Genomic DNA, 19,011 nt, shown 5'->3' with positions numbered 1-19,011 from the left:
TCTGCTGGGTCCGGAACTGGGTGTCTGCTCATAAATTACCCCCAGGGACAGTTACCCGCAGCAGCTGTGCTTGGAACAACCGTTGCTTCCTGGGTAGGTCATTTTTTGGGTCAGAATACAAACCCAGCCCCCTCGCCTTCCTCAGGCAGAAGGGGCATGCAGCAGCCTAAACCTTTTATCGGATTCCATTGTAAATCGTTCTATTTAAGGTAAGTTGCTTGGGTCTGAAAGGCAGACAAGATGCCGGCCAGATGTTGGGCGCAGCATCAGCATTCAGCCTGTATTCCTCTCCTGCTTGATGCAAACAGTTGCCAGCAGATTGTCTCCTGCGGCCCCAGCACACCCCCTTTCTCATGGTGAGAAGGGGACTGGGTATCTGGGCCTGCAGGCCCTCCAACCTGGGTCTCCTCCTAAATTGAAATGGTTTCCAGCCTTCTGCACATGGTGCACTTTCTGCACCCAAAGCCTCCTGCCCTTCAGGCCCACCCACACTGGAGCCCCCTCCTGAGCTCTGGCCACCACCTGTGACTATTAGTATCACTTCCTTCTAATCTCTTGTCCCATTAAAACAATACCACAAACACCAGAGGTGGCTGAGTGGCTACAAAGACTTTATCAAATTATTTAAAATGTTGGCATTTAAGTATTCATGTGTATCCAGTTACATGGAACCTTCAGGTCAATGGGGCGCAAAGGTGGTATACACACGATGAGCCTGGCAGGGAAGCAAGTAAGACCAGGCTTGGAGCTACAGGGCTTTAAAAAAATTGGATGTCTTTCTGACGGTCTGAGAAGAACAGGGCAGAATAGGAAAGGGTCACTTTAGGGGTCTGGCTTAACCCACTGCCCAGATCTCCAACTGAAGAACTCCTTTCCCATCCTCAAGGGAAGAGGGCCTGTTTTCAAACAGCGTCCCTACTACACATACACGCATTCCCTAAAATCTTGATGTGGCAAACACACCCAAGAACCCACTGGAATACGTCCTTATAAATATGTTTGTATCAGAGAAAACAAGGCACTTCGGGAGCATTATGGCTTACTCTACTACATGTACATCATTCTAGACAGAAAGTAAAACTTGGTTAGTTCCTCAAGTGAATTAACTGAATAAACTTAATACAATAACACAATTGTTCCCTAACCCACACTGAGGCACAGTTAAAGTGAACACGGCAGGAGGCACACAATGAGGCACATCTCTGTGCGACACCTGGTCCCAGGTCAGCTGGACCCCAGCAGGGCTCAAAGCCTGATGCCTCCAGGAAGCCTGACATCTCTCATGAGCAAAGCCCCCTGGCCTTGGAGCACTGGCTCCCTCCCTCCCCATGCCCTGAGGTCAGGTGAGGGGCCACAGTGGGAGGTAGTCCTAGAGCAGAGCTGGGACACGGTGGGAATGCTTAAGCAGGGTCACCAAAACCACAGAGACCTCAATCTGTCCAAGTTGGCGCTGCAGAGTCGGAGGATCGGCGCCACGGGAAGAGATTTCACATTAGCCCTGACAACACCGCCTCGGCTATGCAGTGACATCGGCCAGGGTCGTTTCTGAGGGCGCTCGAGCTTCCACTAGAGGCGAGCTGGAGCCTGGGCCAGCTGCTCTGAGCCTCCAAGGGCTGGCTGAGCCCGCCTCCTCCCCCGAGCTGCTCCTTTGGAATGTACCCATCTCACAACCAAGGCAAAGCCACAAGTCGCTTCTGACACTATTGGAAGCTGGGCCCCAGGGCCACAGGAATGGGGGCAGGTCCCCTGGGCGGGGTGAACCAGGAAGGGAGGAAACTCCTTGGCTTCAGCGCTTAGGAGTCCTTATGGTCCATTGTTCCATACTCTCACTAGCTTAGGCCCAGATTAAATAATCACTAAACTTTGCATTCTGTGTTACGTGAGTCCAAAAACAGGATTACCTGCATTGGGTCCTTTATCATCTTAAAGGGCTCTGGGTCTAAAGAAGCCATTTTTTTTTTTTTTTTTTGGTGCATATGCATAAGTGGAGCCCAGAGGGCCTCTCAGCTCACTGGGTCCCCGGCCCCCCGAGTTGAGGAGGCTTCGCAATGCCGGCTGCTACAAAGTGCCGAGCTTGGCTGCATAGATTTTAATGAGAGCGTCAGGCAGAGCTGTGCTGTTGCTCTCCGGGACTTGCAGATCATTACCAAACCAGCTGTAGGATGAGAACACAGCACATCGAAACCCTAGGAGGTCACTGAGCTAATGATCTAATCCTACCTTCCGCAGGCAGTGCCCCTCCCCACCTCCTCCTGCCCCCAGTCCTTTCCATGATGGACTCAGTCCATTCCAGAAGGCAGGCCAACACCGCCCCCTTCAAGGTCAGAGCAGAATGACAGTGAGTGGCTCTAGCTCTCCCTTTTCCGGAAAGGAGGAGGATGGGGGTAATTCAGTCAAAGCCATTAGGTCCAAACCCTGGCCTGGCCAGGCCCCAGGTCTCCTATTTGGGAGAACCACTGCCCTCTGCCTGCCTCTCTAGCTACTGCTGGGCTGTGGCCCAGACGCCTTCAACGGCCATTTTAGGGTTCTGATGAAAGCGCCTTCGGCTTCTAAGGTGCAGGCTGGGAAACAAGGTGGGGGTCCACAGAGCCTGGTGTCTCAGCATGGAGCTTGGTGCCAAGTCCTGTGCCAGAGACACCTGATCTGGAGAGAGGGAAGAGGGCACACTTGGGAGTGGCCACGGCAGGAGTGCATCCTGGCCCCTACAGGCTCAGTCCCCACACCCTGAGCTCCAGGAAAGAAAGCAGAGGGGAAGCGGCCAGCAAGGGCACAGAAGCAGAACCCATGACTACACTCTCCCCTCAAGCCAGAGGGCTTTAGGAGGGCTTTGGCAATTACTACGACTATTTGCTGTGCTGGGTAGGGACAGATCCTGTTTCTCTTTGTTTCAGGGCTCTGAAAGCCGGAGAAGCCAGCAGAAGCCGATTTCAGCATATGAGGCTACACAATAGTTAGGGCAGAAGAGAAGAAGCCTCACTGTTGGCTAGAGCTGACCAGTTTTTTTCTGAATAATAGCACCTGTGTATTAGCTCTGGGAAAAGCAGGGAGGGAGGCAGGGAGGGAGGCAGGGAGGGAGCTTCACCATGTGCAGTGAGGGGAGCTGGAAACAGGACCTGGAGCCCCTCTGCCTTTCAGCCTACTTCACGGCTGCCAGGCCCCCCAAGGCAGGTATCGGCACGGCTGGCAGCCTGAGGAACTGAAGTTTCCACAGTTGGCAGAATCTTTGTTTAAATTGGGGAAATAAAAGGGGGAGGAGTTGCAGAGGAATTGAAAACAGCACCTGTCACAGCTGCCTATCCCCCTCCTTCTCTCACTACTTCTGGTCCCCCAAAAGGGCTGGTCCCAAGGCTATGTGGTTGGTTGGTGACAGAAAAGGGGCAACAAAGAATGACAAGAGAGGTTATGAAGGTTTGAGCAGCACTGACAGGGCTGGCACAGACCCTGAGCCCTCCTACTGGGACCCCAACCTATGGTGAGGTCTGGAGTAGCAATACAGCCGAGAAAGCTCTGCCCAGACTCCAGTAGGTGCCCATTCTTTGGTCCCAGAAAGCACAGGTGACTTGGAATCAGGAACTCTGGGCTCTAGCTATGTCACTATCCAATTGTGTGACCTTGAGCAAGTCACTTCCCATCTCTAGGCCTCAGCACCCTTAAAGGGTGGGACCCATGGGGCTCCGCTGTTCTTCCAGTCCTGCAGCTCCAAGTCTTCAGGCTTTGCTCCTGACAGCCAGAAGAGGCCCCTGTTCTCATGTGTCAGGGACAGTTTGGTCATGGACTAGAGGTTAAAACTGGGCTGTGTTGCCTGAAGGCATCTAGAGGTGGTGGTGGTGCATCCTGAACACCATACTCACCAAAGGGATCCTGGGAGGGAGGCAACAACTCCAGCCTACAGAAAGGCATCATTTTTGGGCAGAGGAGGTGAGACATTCTTTAGAGGCTTGATGCCTTCTGGAATAAAGGGCATCCCAGGCATAAGAGATCGTTTAGCACAAGGCAGGCCCACCCTGCTGATTAGGACAAAGGGTGAGGCAGTCTGGCCGTTGGAGCCTTCGGCCTGCTCTGCCCTTTCAGGGCACAGAAAAGGGGCCAGCTGTGTCCATTCAGGCCACTCCCCCTGCTTTAGAACCAGAGAGTGGCTGGCATTATTTGAAGTGGCTGAGGGCACAGGTTTTAGAAGACTGTAGTTGAATATGGCTCCTAAGGGAAGGCCCCATCTCCAACGGAAACCTGATCAAAGGAATCTGCTTTGGGATTTCTCCTTCCCTTCAATATGCAACAGGCACTTGAAGGAAAGAGGGAACATCCCAGCTACTGAACTTCAGGAGCCCCAAAGGGCCTGACAATGGGGAGAGGAAATACATGTTGATTTGGAGGAAGCACTTGGATATATCTTTGGTTGCTTCAGGGAAAGCTTTGGCCCCTTAAAATTACTTTTTTCCTCCCCTTTCTCCCCTACGGATCTGTTGGGGTTGGCATCAAAGAAGGCAGGTAGGAAGGAAAGAAAAAGAAGGTGGACAGCAGGCAGAAAGCGTTAATCCGACCAGTCGTCCTCATCAAATTCAGAGGAATCATCTTCTGAGTCACTGTACTCAACAGCAATGCGACGAGACAAGATGGTGGCCACGTCATTGCCCACGACATCCCGCTTCTCTTGTTCCCGCTGCTCCTCAACCCTGCGCAGCTGAAAACCTGGTGGCAAAGAGACAGAGGGGTGAGGAAGGCGTGTCCTCAGCCTTGGAATCCATCTGGAACTGGGTAAGGGGGAGTGGCCACCAGTGGGTAAGGGGTATTGCAAAGGACAGAGAAAAAGAAGGTTGTTATGGAAAAGCAGAAGATGAGTGTATGAAACTGGTGAGGTGTGTCTGAAAGGCAGCCTGCTGTCCTTTCTGGTTTACACACTTTCAGGCTGGTAAGGACTTCTCATGAGGCTTTGAAGTGGGGAGCAGGCACCACATTCCATCCAGCAGATCCTCAGCCTGCCCAATTCCATCAATTATAATGGGGCTCAGCTGCCATAGACTGTCTTCTCTAGACTAGAAGTTTTTTGAGGATCACAAACAGAACAAACCACGATAACCCCTTGGGACCACACCTGGCCCCTTGATAGAACAAATGCTCAAATGTTCCAGGAGGGTGAAATGATGAAGCGGGAGGGGAGGGGAGGGAAGAGGAGAAAAGAGGAGATAAAAGAAAATGGGAGAAAAAAGGGGTGAGAAAGAGGGCAGGGGGCAAGGAAGGAAGACACAAAAGGCAGAGCAGTGAAGAAGGCTGGGGGTTGCTGAGTCCAGTTGAACAAAGGCCCACTAGGACAGTGATTCTTGTTTTTTTCGAAGGCACAAAACCCTTCAGAGAAACTGATGAAAAATGGGGATCCTTTCCCAAGAAAAAAAATGCATGCAAACACGCATAAGCATACATTTCCAAGGACTTCAAAGATCCCAGCTTAAGAATCCTTTACTGCCGGGCGCGGTGGCTCACGCCTGTAATCCCAGCACTTTGGGAGGCCGAGGCAGGCGGATCATGAAGTCAGGAGATCAAGACCATCCTGGCTAACGCGGTGAAACCCCGTCTCTACTAAAAATACAAAAAATTAGCCGGGCGTGGTGGCGGGCGCCTGTAGTCCCAGCTACTTGGAGGCTGAGGCAGGAGAATGGCGTGAACCTGGGAGGCGGAGCCTGCAGTGCGCCAAGATCGCACCACTGACTGCACTCCGAGTGAGACTCCATCTCAAACAAAAAAAAAAAAAAAAAAAGAAAAGAATCCTTTACTTTTAAACCAAGGTGGAAAGAAATCTAAATCTCCATATTTTCAGGGTGAAGCCTTTTCTCAGGCTGCTCCCAGACCTAATGTCCCAATCTCTCCCCACCCAATGAAAGCTGTTTCCTGGGAAGGGCAAAGGGACCCCTTCACCCACCCCCCAATCAATCATCCCAGCTTCAGAAAGACAAGGCTCCACAGTCCCAAACCCACCACTGAAATTTACCTTGACGGATGGCTGAAAGCAGGTCGCTACGGGCATCACTCACAGCAGGCAAGGAGGACTTGGGCTTGGTGGTATCAGAAAGCGGTGGTGGTACAGCAGGCTGGCCATCTGCACCAGTGAAAGGGGGAGGAGGGGGCCCCGGAGGAGGAGGAGGAGGGGGAGGAGGAGGTGCTCCTCCTGTTGGCTGAGACAAGGGAGGTGGTGGCAGAGTTGGGTAGTCAGTTGCCGGTGGTGGAGGAGGAGGTGGAGGGGCAGCAAAATCAGGGTGAGGTGGGAAAGATGGGGGTGAGGGTGGTGGAGGCGTCCCTGGAGACCCAAATCCTACAGGTGGTGGTGGAGATGGGATGCCTATCATTGGAGGCGGAGGTGGCGGAGGGGCAGGTGGTGGAGCAAACCCAGGTTTAGGACCTGCTGGAGAGCCTAGAGGAGGAGCTGGTGGTGGATGGCTTGGGCTGACCACACTGGATCTTTTGGGTCCAGCCAAACCAGATCCTCTTTGGTTGTCCACTGGGTAACTAAAAGGCCAAAGAAAAAACACTCACCATCACCCTTAGAATGCAAACACCTACCTACAGTTAGCCTTGTCTATAAGCCGAGGTTTATCTTGGTTGACTATACCATTTCACTTTGGCTTAAACAGAAAGAAAAACCTACAGATGGTCAGAACAGACAAATAATGAAATAAGCAGCCTTGTAAGGTAATGAGCTTCCCACCAGTAGAGGAGGATAGCCAGATTGAGTAAAACTACCTGAAAGAAGTGGACTTGAGATTCCTCTATCAGGTAAGGGCTAGCTGAGACATCTCTCAGACCCCTCTGCCTTTCCAGCTCTAAGGGGAAGGCACCCTCCCTCCCTTTCTCTAAGAAGGATGGTCCATGGCAGTTGCTAATTTAATCCTGGAGCCAGGTTAAGGGTGCATGCAAGAAAGAACTGGAATAAAAATTCAAACACCACCCACACACTAGGCTCTGTTTCTCAGGCTATTAACATTCACCAGCATTGGAAAGGGCAGGAAACCCAAGCCAGGCTGACCACACCTGAGTGGGATATAGATTTAGGTGAATGCATCTTCAGTGCTCATGTGGGAAAATCTTGAGAGAGAATGAATCTCAATCTGAGAATCCGCAGAGATGGGAAATGAATGTGCCACCAGACTCTTGACCCAGGCCTGAAAGAGGATTACGGCTACACCTCTCCTGGGATCAGATTTGCTTGGCTGCAGCTGCAAGGTCTCAGGCCATGTGTGAAGCAGAAGGTTTTCTTTTTCCACCTTTGTATCTGCCCTGCACTAACAGCTACGCCTTAGAAAAGCAGCCATTTTGGAATTTTCCACAGACCTTCCAGTCTTAGCTGCATCTGACAGGGCCACCAGCAGGAAGTGATTTGGGAAGCAGGAGATTTGGGATTAATGGTTTCTAGGGCCAAGAAGAACGAGGGGAGAGGAGGAGGGCAGCACTGCTTTAGGTCTCCATCTGAGGGGTCCTCAACATATTCAATCTCTAATTAAGCAGTATCCAAGGAGAAAAGTGCATCTTTCAAAGCTCTCATTTATCAGGCATTAGAAGGGACAAAAGTAACGGAGAAAACAGTGCAATCTGAACAATTCTCAGATCTCTTTTCAGTCATTACTGCCTAACACTTCCATTGTACACCTCTGCCAGGGACACTGACAAATATAAAAATGGACGAATTTGGAGTTTCATCCCCCTTTTCCCTTTGTTTCATTGTTTCTGGAGATTCAACATAGCAGTGAAACTAACCAGCACTAAGAGAGGAAGTGACTCTATGCTAGGTTCCTAGACAACTGGGCAAGGTATCTGCTAACTATTTCCTGAAGAGCGGATTGTACCACTTCATTTCATGATGAGTTAAAGTTAAGGAAAAGGCCTGTGCGGCAGAGTGGCTCATGCCTGTAATCCCAGTCCTCTGGGAGGCCGAGACGGGCAGATCATGAGGTCAGGAAATCGAGACCATCCTGGCTAACACAGTGAAACCCCATCTCTACTAAAAATACAAACAATTAGCTGGGCGTGGTGGCGGGCGCCTGTAGTCTCAGCTACTCGCGAGGCTGAGGCAGGAGAATGGCATGAATTCGGGAGGCGCAGCTTACAGTGAGCCAAGATCACGCCACTGTACTCTAGCCTGGGTGACAGAGACTCTGTCTCAAATAAATAAATAGGGAGGCCGAGACGGGCGGATCACGAGGTCAGGAGATCGAGACCATCCTGGCTAACCCAGTGAAACCCTGTCTCTACTAAAAAAATACAAAAAAAAAAAAAAAAACTAGCCTGACAAGGTGGTGGGCGTTTGTAGTCCCAGCTACTCGGGAGGCTGAGGCAGGAGAATGGCGTAAACCCGGGAGGCGGAGCTTGCAGTGAGCTGAGATCTGGTCACTGCACTCCAGCCTGGGCGACAGAGCAAGACTCCGTCTCAAAAAAATAAAATAAATAAATAAATAAATAAATAAATGAATAAAGTTAAGGAAAAAACAAGAAAGAAGGTGGTAACTTCTATTTGTTTGGGTCTAGGCTAAACAGGAGTAGTTAAGAATATAGGTTCTGGAGTCCAACTGACCAATCATGGCTCTGCCCTTACTGGCTGTGACCTTTGGGTCATTTCATTGACTCCCCCTGTGCCTCAGTTTACTCATTATAACATGAGAATAACAGTACCTATCTCAAAAGAGGACTCCAATGGGAATGAAGCAACATATATATAGAGTGTTAATTATTTCTATGATCTAGACAGTCTTGTTTGAAGTTATTTTAGTGATCCTGACCTAGGGTTTTAACTCTTTTTTTTTTTTTTGGTCTTGCTCTGTCACTCAGGCTGGAGTGCAGTGGCATGATCATGGCTCACTGCAGCCTTAACCTCCCAGGCTCAAGCGATCCTCCTACCTCAGTCTCCTGAGTAGATGGGGCCACAGGCGTGTGCCACCAAGCCTGGCTAATTTTTTTGGTTTTTAGTAGGGATGAGGTCTTGCTATGTTAACCAGGCTGGTCTTGAACTTTTGGCCTCAAGAGATCCTCCCACCTTGGCCTCCCAAAATGCTGGGATTACAGGCATGAGCCACTGCTCTTGGTCCATCCTTTTGTTCTTGAGTGTATAACCACCGACAGTGGATGGAGTAGGTACCACCATTTACCTGAATTCTGCTGGTGGAGGAGGCAAGTTGTCCTCGGAGAAGGAAGGAGAAGGTGAAGAAGCAGAGTCTGACTGTGGTGGTGGCGGATAGCTACTTGCATCCACGTTTTCAACACAGCCAATGCTGCCATTCTGGTACACCAAGGTGGGTGGATACCTGTCAATGAACCGAATGCCAAAAACTGTCATTTAAAGAGCCTGAGTGGGTTTTTTCTTCTTAAAAGGTACTACAAAAATGCATTTGATACAAAAGCTATTAGGGAGAAATAAAATAGGTATATTTCCCACATATTTTCTGTTACACTGAAATTTTATTTTAAGACTAAATATTCTATTGTCAAATATATCCCAGATATTTCTGCTGAATTGTTTGTAGTAACAGGATTCAACCCAGATTATCAAAACTGCTCCTTGCCCAGTGTTGGCCTTGTCAAGCCCAGCAGTTCTTTTAAATTATCTCCCCAGTGTCAGGTGCAGATATACCTGAATCCCAAAGTCCTGTGGCAAAGGGTGAAGCCAAATCCCAGAGGCTAGTGAGCTGCAAACACGTGACTGGCACACAGCCTGATTTTGAGGTCAGCAAGCCTCTGGAAAGCTGGAAGGCCAAGGAGGCACTGGATTGCAAAATCAAGCTCCGGATGAATGCAGGGTGCTATGTGGTAGTAAATGTGGTCTTTCTGCCAGGTCTCTTATCAAACAAAATGAGCTGACGATTAAAGTAGGGTGCTAGGGCTTGCCTCATGAAAACCTGTCCCTCAGTGCACTGGGCCTTGGGTGAATTTGTTCTGGGTGAACAACAACAAAACTTCAAACAAGCACAAATACACCAAGCATCAGCTAACAAAATCTGGCCTGCTCTGCTCCACTTCCCCCTCTTTCCACTATTGTTGGGGTCTAAAGAACTCATCTAAAACAGACCCCAGGGAGAACAGAGTTGGAGGAAACTAACTGAATCAAAAGATGCTCTGATGTGGAAAATCCCCAAGGCCTGGAGCCCTGGAGCCTTGGCACGTCTCTTTATAGGTTCACCAACAGGCATGTCCAGATAGACTAACCATGAAGCCCCAACTCCAAACCGCCTGGACAACAGGAAAATGGGAGACAAATCCTCATCTTCCTACTCCACAAATAAAAGACACACATGGGTAGCTGGCATTCTGAACACACAAGCTTCTGGCCTTAGAGTCACTGAACCTATGACAAGTACCTGTCTGAACAGTGCTACTGACCCTAGCCCCACCCAATCAGTAGTGAAAAGGGGTCCATGGAACAAAATGGCCCCCTTTACTGGGAGGTGAAGGTAATGAAGGTACCCTCAGGGCTGATTTCCCAGTAGAGAAAAAGGTTCATTTTTTCTTTCACCATCTTCATCACTCTTTAAAACAGATCTCTTAATCCACGAAGAACAAGTGTCAGAAGTGTCAAGATTTTTAAAAGTCGAGATTTTCATGGTAGAGTTATTTCTAAAAGCAAGAACAACTCAACTCTTTTCTTTTATCATTCCTAGACACCCAGCATAGGCTGGCATGGTTCTCTGACAGCCATGATGCAATGTATTTAGAGTAAAAACCAGGGCGACATTCATGCCAAGCAGTCATGGTGACTTGGCTTTGAATGTCAACCAGGTCAGACACCAGGATAAGCATCAAACCAACCTTTAAAACCATCTTTTCCCCCCTTTAAACCTCCAGTGTGATTTGGTATTGGGAAATGGGGTCAGACTGACACCTCTTATTTCTCCACAGAGATATATAGCTTCAATACTGGCCGAGCAACCTTTCCCACACTGTCTATGAGGTCTGCATTCAGTCCCTTGGCCAGCCTCTCTCCCAAGACTGACAAAGGCTGACTGAAAAGTTGCTTTGGTGATGTGAACAGCTTTCTTGCCTGGCCCTCCCCAGCCCTGAGAGTGAAATGCCCAGTTCTTAGGCATGACCTTCAAATCAATGCTCTGGAGGCAAAGGATTCCCAAGACCACTTTTCTTCCCTTTCCAGTCTTTCCTCTGGGGCCCTTAGATGTGTGTCTCGCAGAGTAAGGGCACTAGGAGTCATGGGCTTTCTTTTCCAGACCCCTCCAGTCACCTCATTTAAATTGCTGAGTCTCTTGATTTATTTAGCAAATTTTAATCACCAGAGGGATGCACTTTAAAGTAGCTGATTAACAGTGGTATTGATCTAAGCCACAGAGACAGACTTCAGGGGGTGTGAAAGGTGTCACACCAGAGCTGTCAGACTGTTGTCCCCACTCCCTTCAAAGAATGCTACCAACAGTACAAAAGCATTACCTACCCAGAAGTCCCCAGCTTTTCTTTGGACTCCACAAATTCTTGTCCCATCTTCATTTTCTCCCACTCTTCCTTACGTGTCTTGATTTTACGTGGGTTTACATTCCCTCGATTTGGATTATCTTTCTTTTCTTTCTATAATGAAAAGGAACAGGAAGGTCTTTGTAGAACATTTTCCAAAGTTCTTCATTAAAATTCTACCCATCTTCATGGATGCATATCTAAGAGATGATTTGCCTAGACAACACATAATAACTACAGAACTTACAGAATTACTGGGTTTGAAGTGACCTAGAGGCCATCTAATCCAAACCATCCCTGGGTGAAACATTTGCTCAATCCCACACTCAAATGCCTCCAGCAACGGGAACCCCACTTCCTCTTTGGATAACTCATTCATATTTTTGAAAAGCTCTAATTGCTAGAAGTTAGTGAACAGCTATTTATTATTTGCTTGGCCCCAAAGGTCAGTCAAGAGAGATGAGATGTAATGAGACCTGGGGCATATATAAGGAAATAGTTTAAATAAAACAAAACAAAACAAAACCCAATGAAGAATTTTTCAGCCTGTGCAGCTGCTCTTGCCCCTGGCACTCTCCTGGGCCTCCTGGCAGCCATGCTAATGGGATTGAGGTTGCAACTGGTAGGTCACATACATACCAGGGAGAGTCTATGGGGAGGGAGAATCTCCGAAACCTACATATATATCCCCCCACCTTAGCCCCATCCAGTCAGTAGTGAAGGCATTAAACTGCTCCTTTTGCAAATCAAACACTGCAGAACCTTGTGCTGATCTCTGAGAAATGAGCTGCAAAACTGGCGGAGAAGGGACTAGCCTAGCTTGAGTGTCCAGCAGAGTCAGGTGCAAATTGCAAGAGAAATAAATGGTGAATAGAAAAGTCAATTTCTAAAACTCAGCCTGAATATACTCAATTGTTAATAGCACTGGGGGGAACAAACACATTTTTGGTGTGATTTATACTTTCATCTTGGTTGTGCTTGGTGTGGACACATTTTTTTAAGAGTTTCACCTGGCATCCAAGCAAGCAGCCACTCGAAATGATTACTTCACATAAGACTGGCTTCCTTTTTATCCCCCTCCACAATCGTGCCTACTGATGTGGAGAACAGAGGCCCCTTTCCCCTCACCCTATGCTTTCTCTTCTCTTTCATGATATCCTTGGTGTCCTGCAGCATCTTCTCCTTCCAAAGATCAAAGAAGTATGAAGGGTCTGTGTAGAATTTGAGTGCCTCTTTTCCATCGTCCCTGGGATAGAAATGAAGACAAGTAGCTGTCAGTAGACAGATGAGCTCCCAACCAAATCCAATATTCCAAACACCTACCAGTTAGCAGTTTTTACACCAAGGAATCAAGAAGTCATTTGAATCGATTGCATACCTCCTCTCCCATACCAGCATTTCAATGCCCCCGAATGGCACCTCTCTACTTATCAGACTTTTAAAGAACCTTAGCCTTACTTTCAATTCCTGGTAGATGAATTTGCATTGTCAGGGCAAGAACAGGTGATAGCAGCAGGGATCCTGATTACTTCTAATGATCTGCATGGCCACAGAGAGCTCCCTGAGGATATTCGGATATCCTGGTACATCAGAGGGGATTTCTACCACTGGTTCCTCTTTTCCCACCAGTTCCGCAGGACTCTTTAGGAAGCATCAGTAGCTTCCTACCCACCGGAAACCTGTGTACACATATGGGGGTTCATGTGTATGCATATGTACACATATATACATGAAAAGTGTGTGTGTATGGCTGTTATTTCTCTGCACACACAGAAAACCAGCCACAGCACTCCACCTTCTTGCTCCCTTCTAGAATAGCTCAGCATCCACACACACCCCAACCACAAGGGGGCTCCAGTGAGAAAAGACGGCCAGCTGTTTTAAGACCACAAGGTTTAATCACCAGTTCCTAATTAGTGGCTGTGCCAGTGGGACAGAGTAAACTATTGAGTGTCCATATAAGGGCTATCTGCCAGACTCAACGGTCCTGGTTGGAATCTTGCACTTTGGCATAGATAAGGTCCTCTCACTATCCAGAAAGTATGTGCTTAGGAGTGAACATTTATCTTAACATTATTCTGAACTAAAAAGAAATGGAAAGGCAATTCTATTCCCTGCCCTCCAATCCTATCACAACACAGAAAGTGCTTCCAAATAAAACATTAATAATTTCTATATTAAATCTTCTCCTGAGTTAGATACACCACTACTCATTTCTGTTGGGCCAAGTTCAGATAACTGAGAGGCCATGCTAATTCTGATACTATATGCTAAAAAGAAAAATACCATTAACTGAAGAAAAAAATTCTCCTAATATCATTTGTTTATCTAATCCCACTACACAAACCCTATGTCATACTCCCTACAATATTATCAGTTGTATGACCCCTTTCTGCCCAATAACTCCTCTGCCCAAACCCAACTAGACTCAATAATGGAGGCTGCAGAGTCAAACCTCTGTCCTGCTGTGCTGGTCCCTTTGAAAGCCAAGGGGCAAACATAATTTTACACAGTAAAATGAAGGACAGATGCCATGTACTTTGTATCTGTGTGAGAAGGCTCCCTGAATTGGACTGGTGTCCTTGAATTTCACATGGGTACACACACACACACACTCTACCTTGCAGTGTACACGTCTGATAGAAGACATCCGCCTCCAGCTATCTGTAATTATTTTTTACCTGCTCCAAAGATATGTACGGATGTAAGCAAGATAAATATTCACCTTCTGTCCCTCTTCAGTGGTTTTTTGCAGGATGACAATACTACCAAACCACTAGAGGAGAGGGGCTTTAAGTTGTCTATAAGGCTATGTTCTTTTTCAAGTCCGGGGACAGCAGAGTAGGTCCTTTCAGAAGGAAATGTCCAAAGGATGTTCAAAACAAAGTGAACGATGCTCATTTGGAAGAATGCCAATTACTCCTTAAGCTTTGGAAAGACCCCTCTGGGCCCAGAGCAGCCAGTCCAAGAGGCTGGCCCCACTAACACACCCAAACATCTGGTAATCTAGTGGTTTCCAAGTAAGTGGGAGCCTTGCTAGAATGTTGCCCCTGGGATCCATGCTGTAGGACCGCCTTGTAACAAAGTCCTTTTGGTTCTATAATAACTAAATTCCTTGGATGGAATCCAAGATGGACCTGGTTTATATGAAATTAAACTCTGTAGCATGCTATGGTTACAGTAAACTTTCAATATGTATTACATTCACTGTGAATTTCAGAAACCAAACAATAATAAGTGACAAGTGTTTATGGGGTAAATTTTAGTTTCTGCTGCCACAGACAACTTTGGGGTAGGCAGTAAGCTTTTAGATACAATCCTCTCATGTAAACAACTGCTTCAGATAAAAAGACAATTTAGTGTTATTAAACCACAGGTTGAAAAAGGGAGGAGCTAGCCAGCCATTACCTGTAAGGGGTAAGATTGTTGAGAGGGGGAGGAGTATCACAGGTATTGTATGTTTCTAAGACAGGCACCGGGAGAGAGTTTCTGTCAAAAAGCTTCTGGTCTTGAATGGTGGAGCTTCTGAAGGCTTTTCGGGTGTTGATTCCTTGTAGTGACACTGAGAGAAGATGGAAGGCGTTAGAAAATGGACGACAGGCTATTTGAGCAAACACTGAGTCACACCAGTCAGAGAGGCCTCAGCTGCTGCATTTCTTGGCTGCGGCTGTCTGCAGTAAGGCTTTTTTTCCCTCCCCCTCTGGGGAAGCCCCACAAGGCTGTCAGCAGCCCAGTCATTTCACGACTGAACAAAATGAGGCAACACAAAGGTTTACTATGTGGCCAGATCTAGCAGGCCTCTCCTTAGGAGGAATGAATCTTCCAAGTACTTTTATGGTAGCAAAATACGATTGAGGGAGGGGAAATTTGAGAAAGAAGGAATTGGGGGAATGGGAGAAAGGAGTGCATGAGGGTGTGGTGGAGCTAAAAAGGTTCTTTCCAGCACTCAGGCTTGTGTCACTTCAAAGCAGAACTCTATAGGTCTCTGTGATTTCTCCCCTCACTTTTTAAAAAATAAATCAGGGGGAAAAAATTCTATAAAACTGCTCAGCAAAGCCTGCAAATGCTGAGCTCAGCTTTCTTACCTTCTTCTTCCTTGGGATCCAGCTGAGTGACTTTAACTTGTAGTCGGTCGACCCTCTCAGCAAGGGAGCTTACCCGAGAGGCAAAGGTATTTGCCTGAGTAAAGAGCTCTCCAAAAATGTCCTCTGCATATTTACCTGGAAAGAGCAAAGAAACCAAGTCACTAGTGCATAGAAGTAATGTAAATGGTCAGAAAAACTGGCTACTAAAGATTGTATTCCCTAACCACCAAACACATACTACACACACACACATACCCTAAGACGGTTTGGGCTATATGCAGATGACTGCTCTTAGAGAAATACTCTTCATAGTTTAGGAAGTCTGCATATGTTCTATAACTAATAGAGTCTTCTTGACAGATGTGAACAGTCATGAGACTCAAAACAGGCTGAATAAAACTGAAAGGTGTAATGCAAAAAATTAAGCCTGGAAGAACAGATAATATTTCTACACATTTCCAGCCTGGGCAACACGGTGAAACCCCGTCTCTACTAAAAATACAAAAATTAGGCAGGTGTGCTGGCAGGCACCTATAATCCCAGCTGCTGGGGAGGCTAAGGCAGGGGAATCACTTGAACTTGGGAGGTGGAGGTTGCAGTGAGCTGAGACCGAGCCACTGCACCCCAGCCTGGGTGACGGAGTGAGACTAAAACTAAACTAATAAAATAACACTACACATTTGCCCATAGCCCTTAGCCTCTTATTGTTCTGTAAAAGTACCTTATAAAATGGTTCTGAAAAACAGATTGGGAGTTTAGAGGACATTCTAGGTATCTAAAATTAACATGAAAAGTAAGAAATTAGTTCCTCAATGGAGCCTTGAAAGTACAGTGAACAACTATGATTAGTGTGTTAAATGTGAGGGGCCCTGAGCTTATCAACAACCCATAGCAGAGATGTACAACTTCTTTTAAGAGGTAGAAAGGTTACTTTATGTTTTATAACTTATAATTTTTTTTTCTTTTTTTGGAGACAGAGTCTCCCTCTGTCACCCAGGCAGCAGTACAGTGGCATGATCTTGGCTCACTGCAACCTCTATCTCCTGGGCTCAAGCAATTCTCATGTATTAGCCTCCCGAGTAGCTGAGATTAAAGATGTGCACCACCATGCCAGGCTAATTTTTGTATTTTTGGTAGAGACGGGGATTTGCCAGGTTGCCCAGGCTGGTCTCAAACTCCTGGCCTCAAGTGATCTGCCCACCTTGGCCTCCCAAAGTGCTGGGATTACAGGTGTTGAGCCACCATGCCCAGCTTGTCACCTACAACTTTCAAAGTCTTTGCTCTAGGTTACAATCCTTCAAATCTACATCTCAGGAACCAAGTGAAAAGCTGAAACTTTCAAGCCCTCTGAAAAGCAGCATACCAGTGGTCTCTTTCCACAATGTCTTGTTTTTTAGAAAAAGAAAAGTTCCGTACTTTCAACCCTGGAATGCAAGGAGAATCTGCAGCCAAAGAAACATAACAGCAATTTGACACTACCTCTATATTGTCATTCCAAGCCACAGGCACATTCTTACTAGGAATGAAAAGTAGTGCATATGAATAAATATACCATCTGAGCTTTTTTTTTTTTTTCCCCCAGACAGAGTCTTGCTCTATCCCCCAGGCTGGAGTGCAGTGGTGCAAAATCTCGGCTCACTGCAGCCTCTGCCTCCTGGGTGCAAGCGATTCTCCTGCCTCAGCCTCCCGAGTAGCTGAGATTATAAGTGCCTGCCATAACACCCGGCTTGTTTTTTGTTTTTAGTAGAGAGAGGGTTTCATCATGTTGGCCAGGCTGGTCTTAAACTCCTGACCTCAGATGATCTGCCCACCTCAGCCTCCCAAAGTACTGGGATTACTAGCACGAGCCACTGCGCACAGACCTACCATCTGAGCTTCTTGCAAGGTGAAGGCAATCATAAGAGACTGTGCCCAATCAAATGATAATTTTTTTTTGAGAACTATTTAAAGTAGGCTTTAATTTCTAGCTTCGAAACTACATTTATGCTTAGTCCATATTTGAGGGGAAAAAAAATAGCCTGAAAGGCCAAAACCACACCTTCAGGGTGAACTGCAGCTCACCTTCCCAGTACAACCTGAAGAGTGGGGATAAGACCAATCAACTGCATATTTTGAATTGCTTATTAAGTCAATAAGGACTTCTAATCAAGGAAGAAGCAAGTCCTTGCATACTGATCATTTGTGACCTAAACAATTATGGGAAGCTCCTGGGCGCAAATAACTCAAATCAGCTGATAAGCATTTCTACTCTGCAGGTTGAGGATTTTATCTGATCCCTATTCATAATATGGCTAAGTTCCTACAAAAACCATACTGTATCATGCTTGTCTAGGTAATGGAAAATTGTGTTTGGAAGGCTAAAACAGAGAAATATGCAACATTATGTGTGGAAAATAAACCAAGCTCAAAAATATCTGTTAAAAATAAAAGGCCAGTCGTGGTGGCTCATGACTGTAATCCCATCACTTTGGGAGGCCAAGGTGGGCAGATCACTTGAGGCCAAGAGTTCGAGACCAGCCTGGGGAATATGACAAAACCCTGCCTCCACTAAAATTACAAAAAAATTAGGCCAGGCATGGTGGCTCATGCCTGTAATCCCAGCACTTTGGGAGGCCAAGGTAGGCGGATCACCTAAGGTCAGGATTTTGAGACCAGCCTGGCCAACATGGTGAAATCCCATCTCTACTAATAATACAAAAATGAGCTGGGCATGGTGGCGGGCACCTGTAATCCCAGCTACTCAGGAGGCTGAGGCAAAAGAATCGCTTGAACCTGGAAGGCAGAGGTTGCAGTGAACCAAGATCGCACCACGGCACTCTAGCCTAGGTGACAGAGCGAGACTCCATCTCAAAAAAAAAAAAAAAAAAAAAAAAGCTGCGCGTGGTGGTGCACACCTGTAATCCCAGCTACTCAGGAGGTTGAGGCATGAGAATCACTTGAACTTGGGAGGCAGAGGTTGCAGTGAGCCCAGATCGTGCCACTGGCTCCAGCCTATCTCAAAAATAATAATAATAAATAAAATGAAATAAAAGAAAAAAGAAAAATATCAATTAATCTTCCAGCTATTCTGGAGGGGAAAAAAAAATACCAATCAACTTACACCAAAAGAGTCACCAAGAGTACCTAGGATTTCCTGGTCCTTAAGTGAAGAGGGTAGTGATAGTAGAAGTAGAGGCTCTGTGTGGCACAGTGGTTTTCAAGATAAAATCTTACAAAGAACCTCAACATATAAAACTAGTAAGTATAAGATCTCTATTTTAAGAGGAAGTGAAGTGGTGTGAGGGCTTCCCCACTGTCTCATCACCTCAGGCCTGAGGCAGACTTAGAACTATACTATGAGACATGGAAGGAGCAGTTGACTTCAAATCAGAAAATCTGAATCAAAGTCTCAGCTCTTTCTATTTATACTTGTGTACTCGTCAGCAAGTCACAATCTCCCAGCCTTAGTTTCCTCATCTGTAAAGTAGGGATAATACTACCCCATCAAGTTACC

The 19,011-nt window shown here is 46.9% G+C and overlaps 1 protein-coding gene across 35 annotated transcripts in view; it reads right to left on the bottom strand.

The window, feature by feature from the left end:
- The window catches only part of WASF2 (WASP family member 2), a 101,834-nt gene that overhangs the window by 8,118 nt on the left and 74,705 nt on the right, over window positions 1-19,011 (bottom strand). For 31 of the 35 annotated variants that reach the window (XM_077966716.1, XM_077966721.1, XM_077966696.1 and 28 more), the window contains 7 exons: window positions 15,519-15,653; window positions 14,842-14,995; window positions 12,562-12,679; window positions 11,417-11,547; window positions 9,129-9,284; window positions 5,984-6,498; window positions 595-4,689 (listed from right to left, as the gene is read on the bottom strand). In XM_077966716.1, the coding sequence (XP_077822842.1) occupies window positions 4,532-4,689; window positions 5,984-6,498; window positions 9,129-9,284; window positions 11,417-11,547; window positions 12,562-12,679; window positions 14,842-14,995; window positions 15,519-15,653 (1,367 nt within the window). In that variant the 3' untranslated portion in view covers window positions 595-4,531. Of the gene's footprint in view, window positions 1-594; window positions 4,690-5,733; window positions 6,499-9,128; window positions 9,285-11,416; window positions 11,548-12,561; window positions 12,680-14,841; window positions 14,996-15,518; window positions 15,654-19,011 lie in introns of those variants that run through there. The other 4 variants (XM_077966760.1, XR_013405201.1, XM_077966773.1 and 1 more) reach the window with 4 other exon arrangements.

Source organism: Macaca mulatta, chromosome 1 (genome assembly GCF_049350105.2).
Source record: "Macaca mulatta isolate MMU2019108-1 chromosome 1, T2T-MMU8v2.0, whole genome shotgun sequence".
NCBI lineage: Eukaryota > Metazoa > Chordata > Mammalia > Primates > Cercopithecidae > Macaca > Macaca mulatta.
Note: the sequence above shows the minus strand (reverse complement) of the source record. Positions and strands in the feature narration are given on the sequence as shown.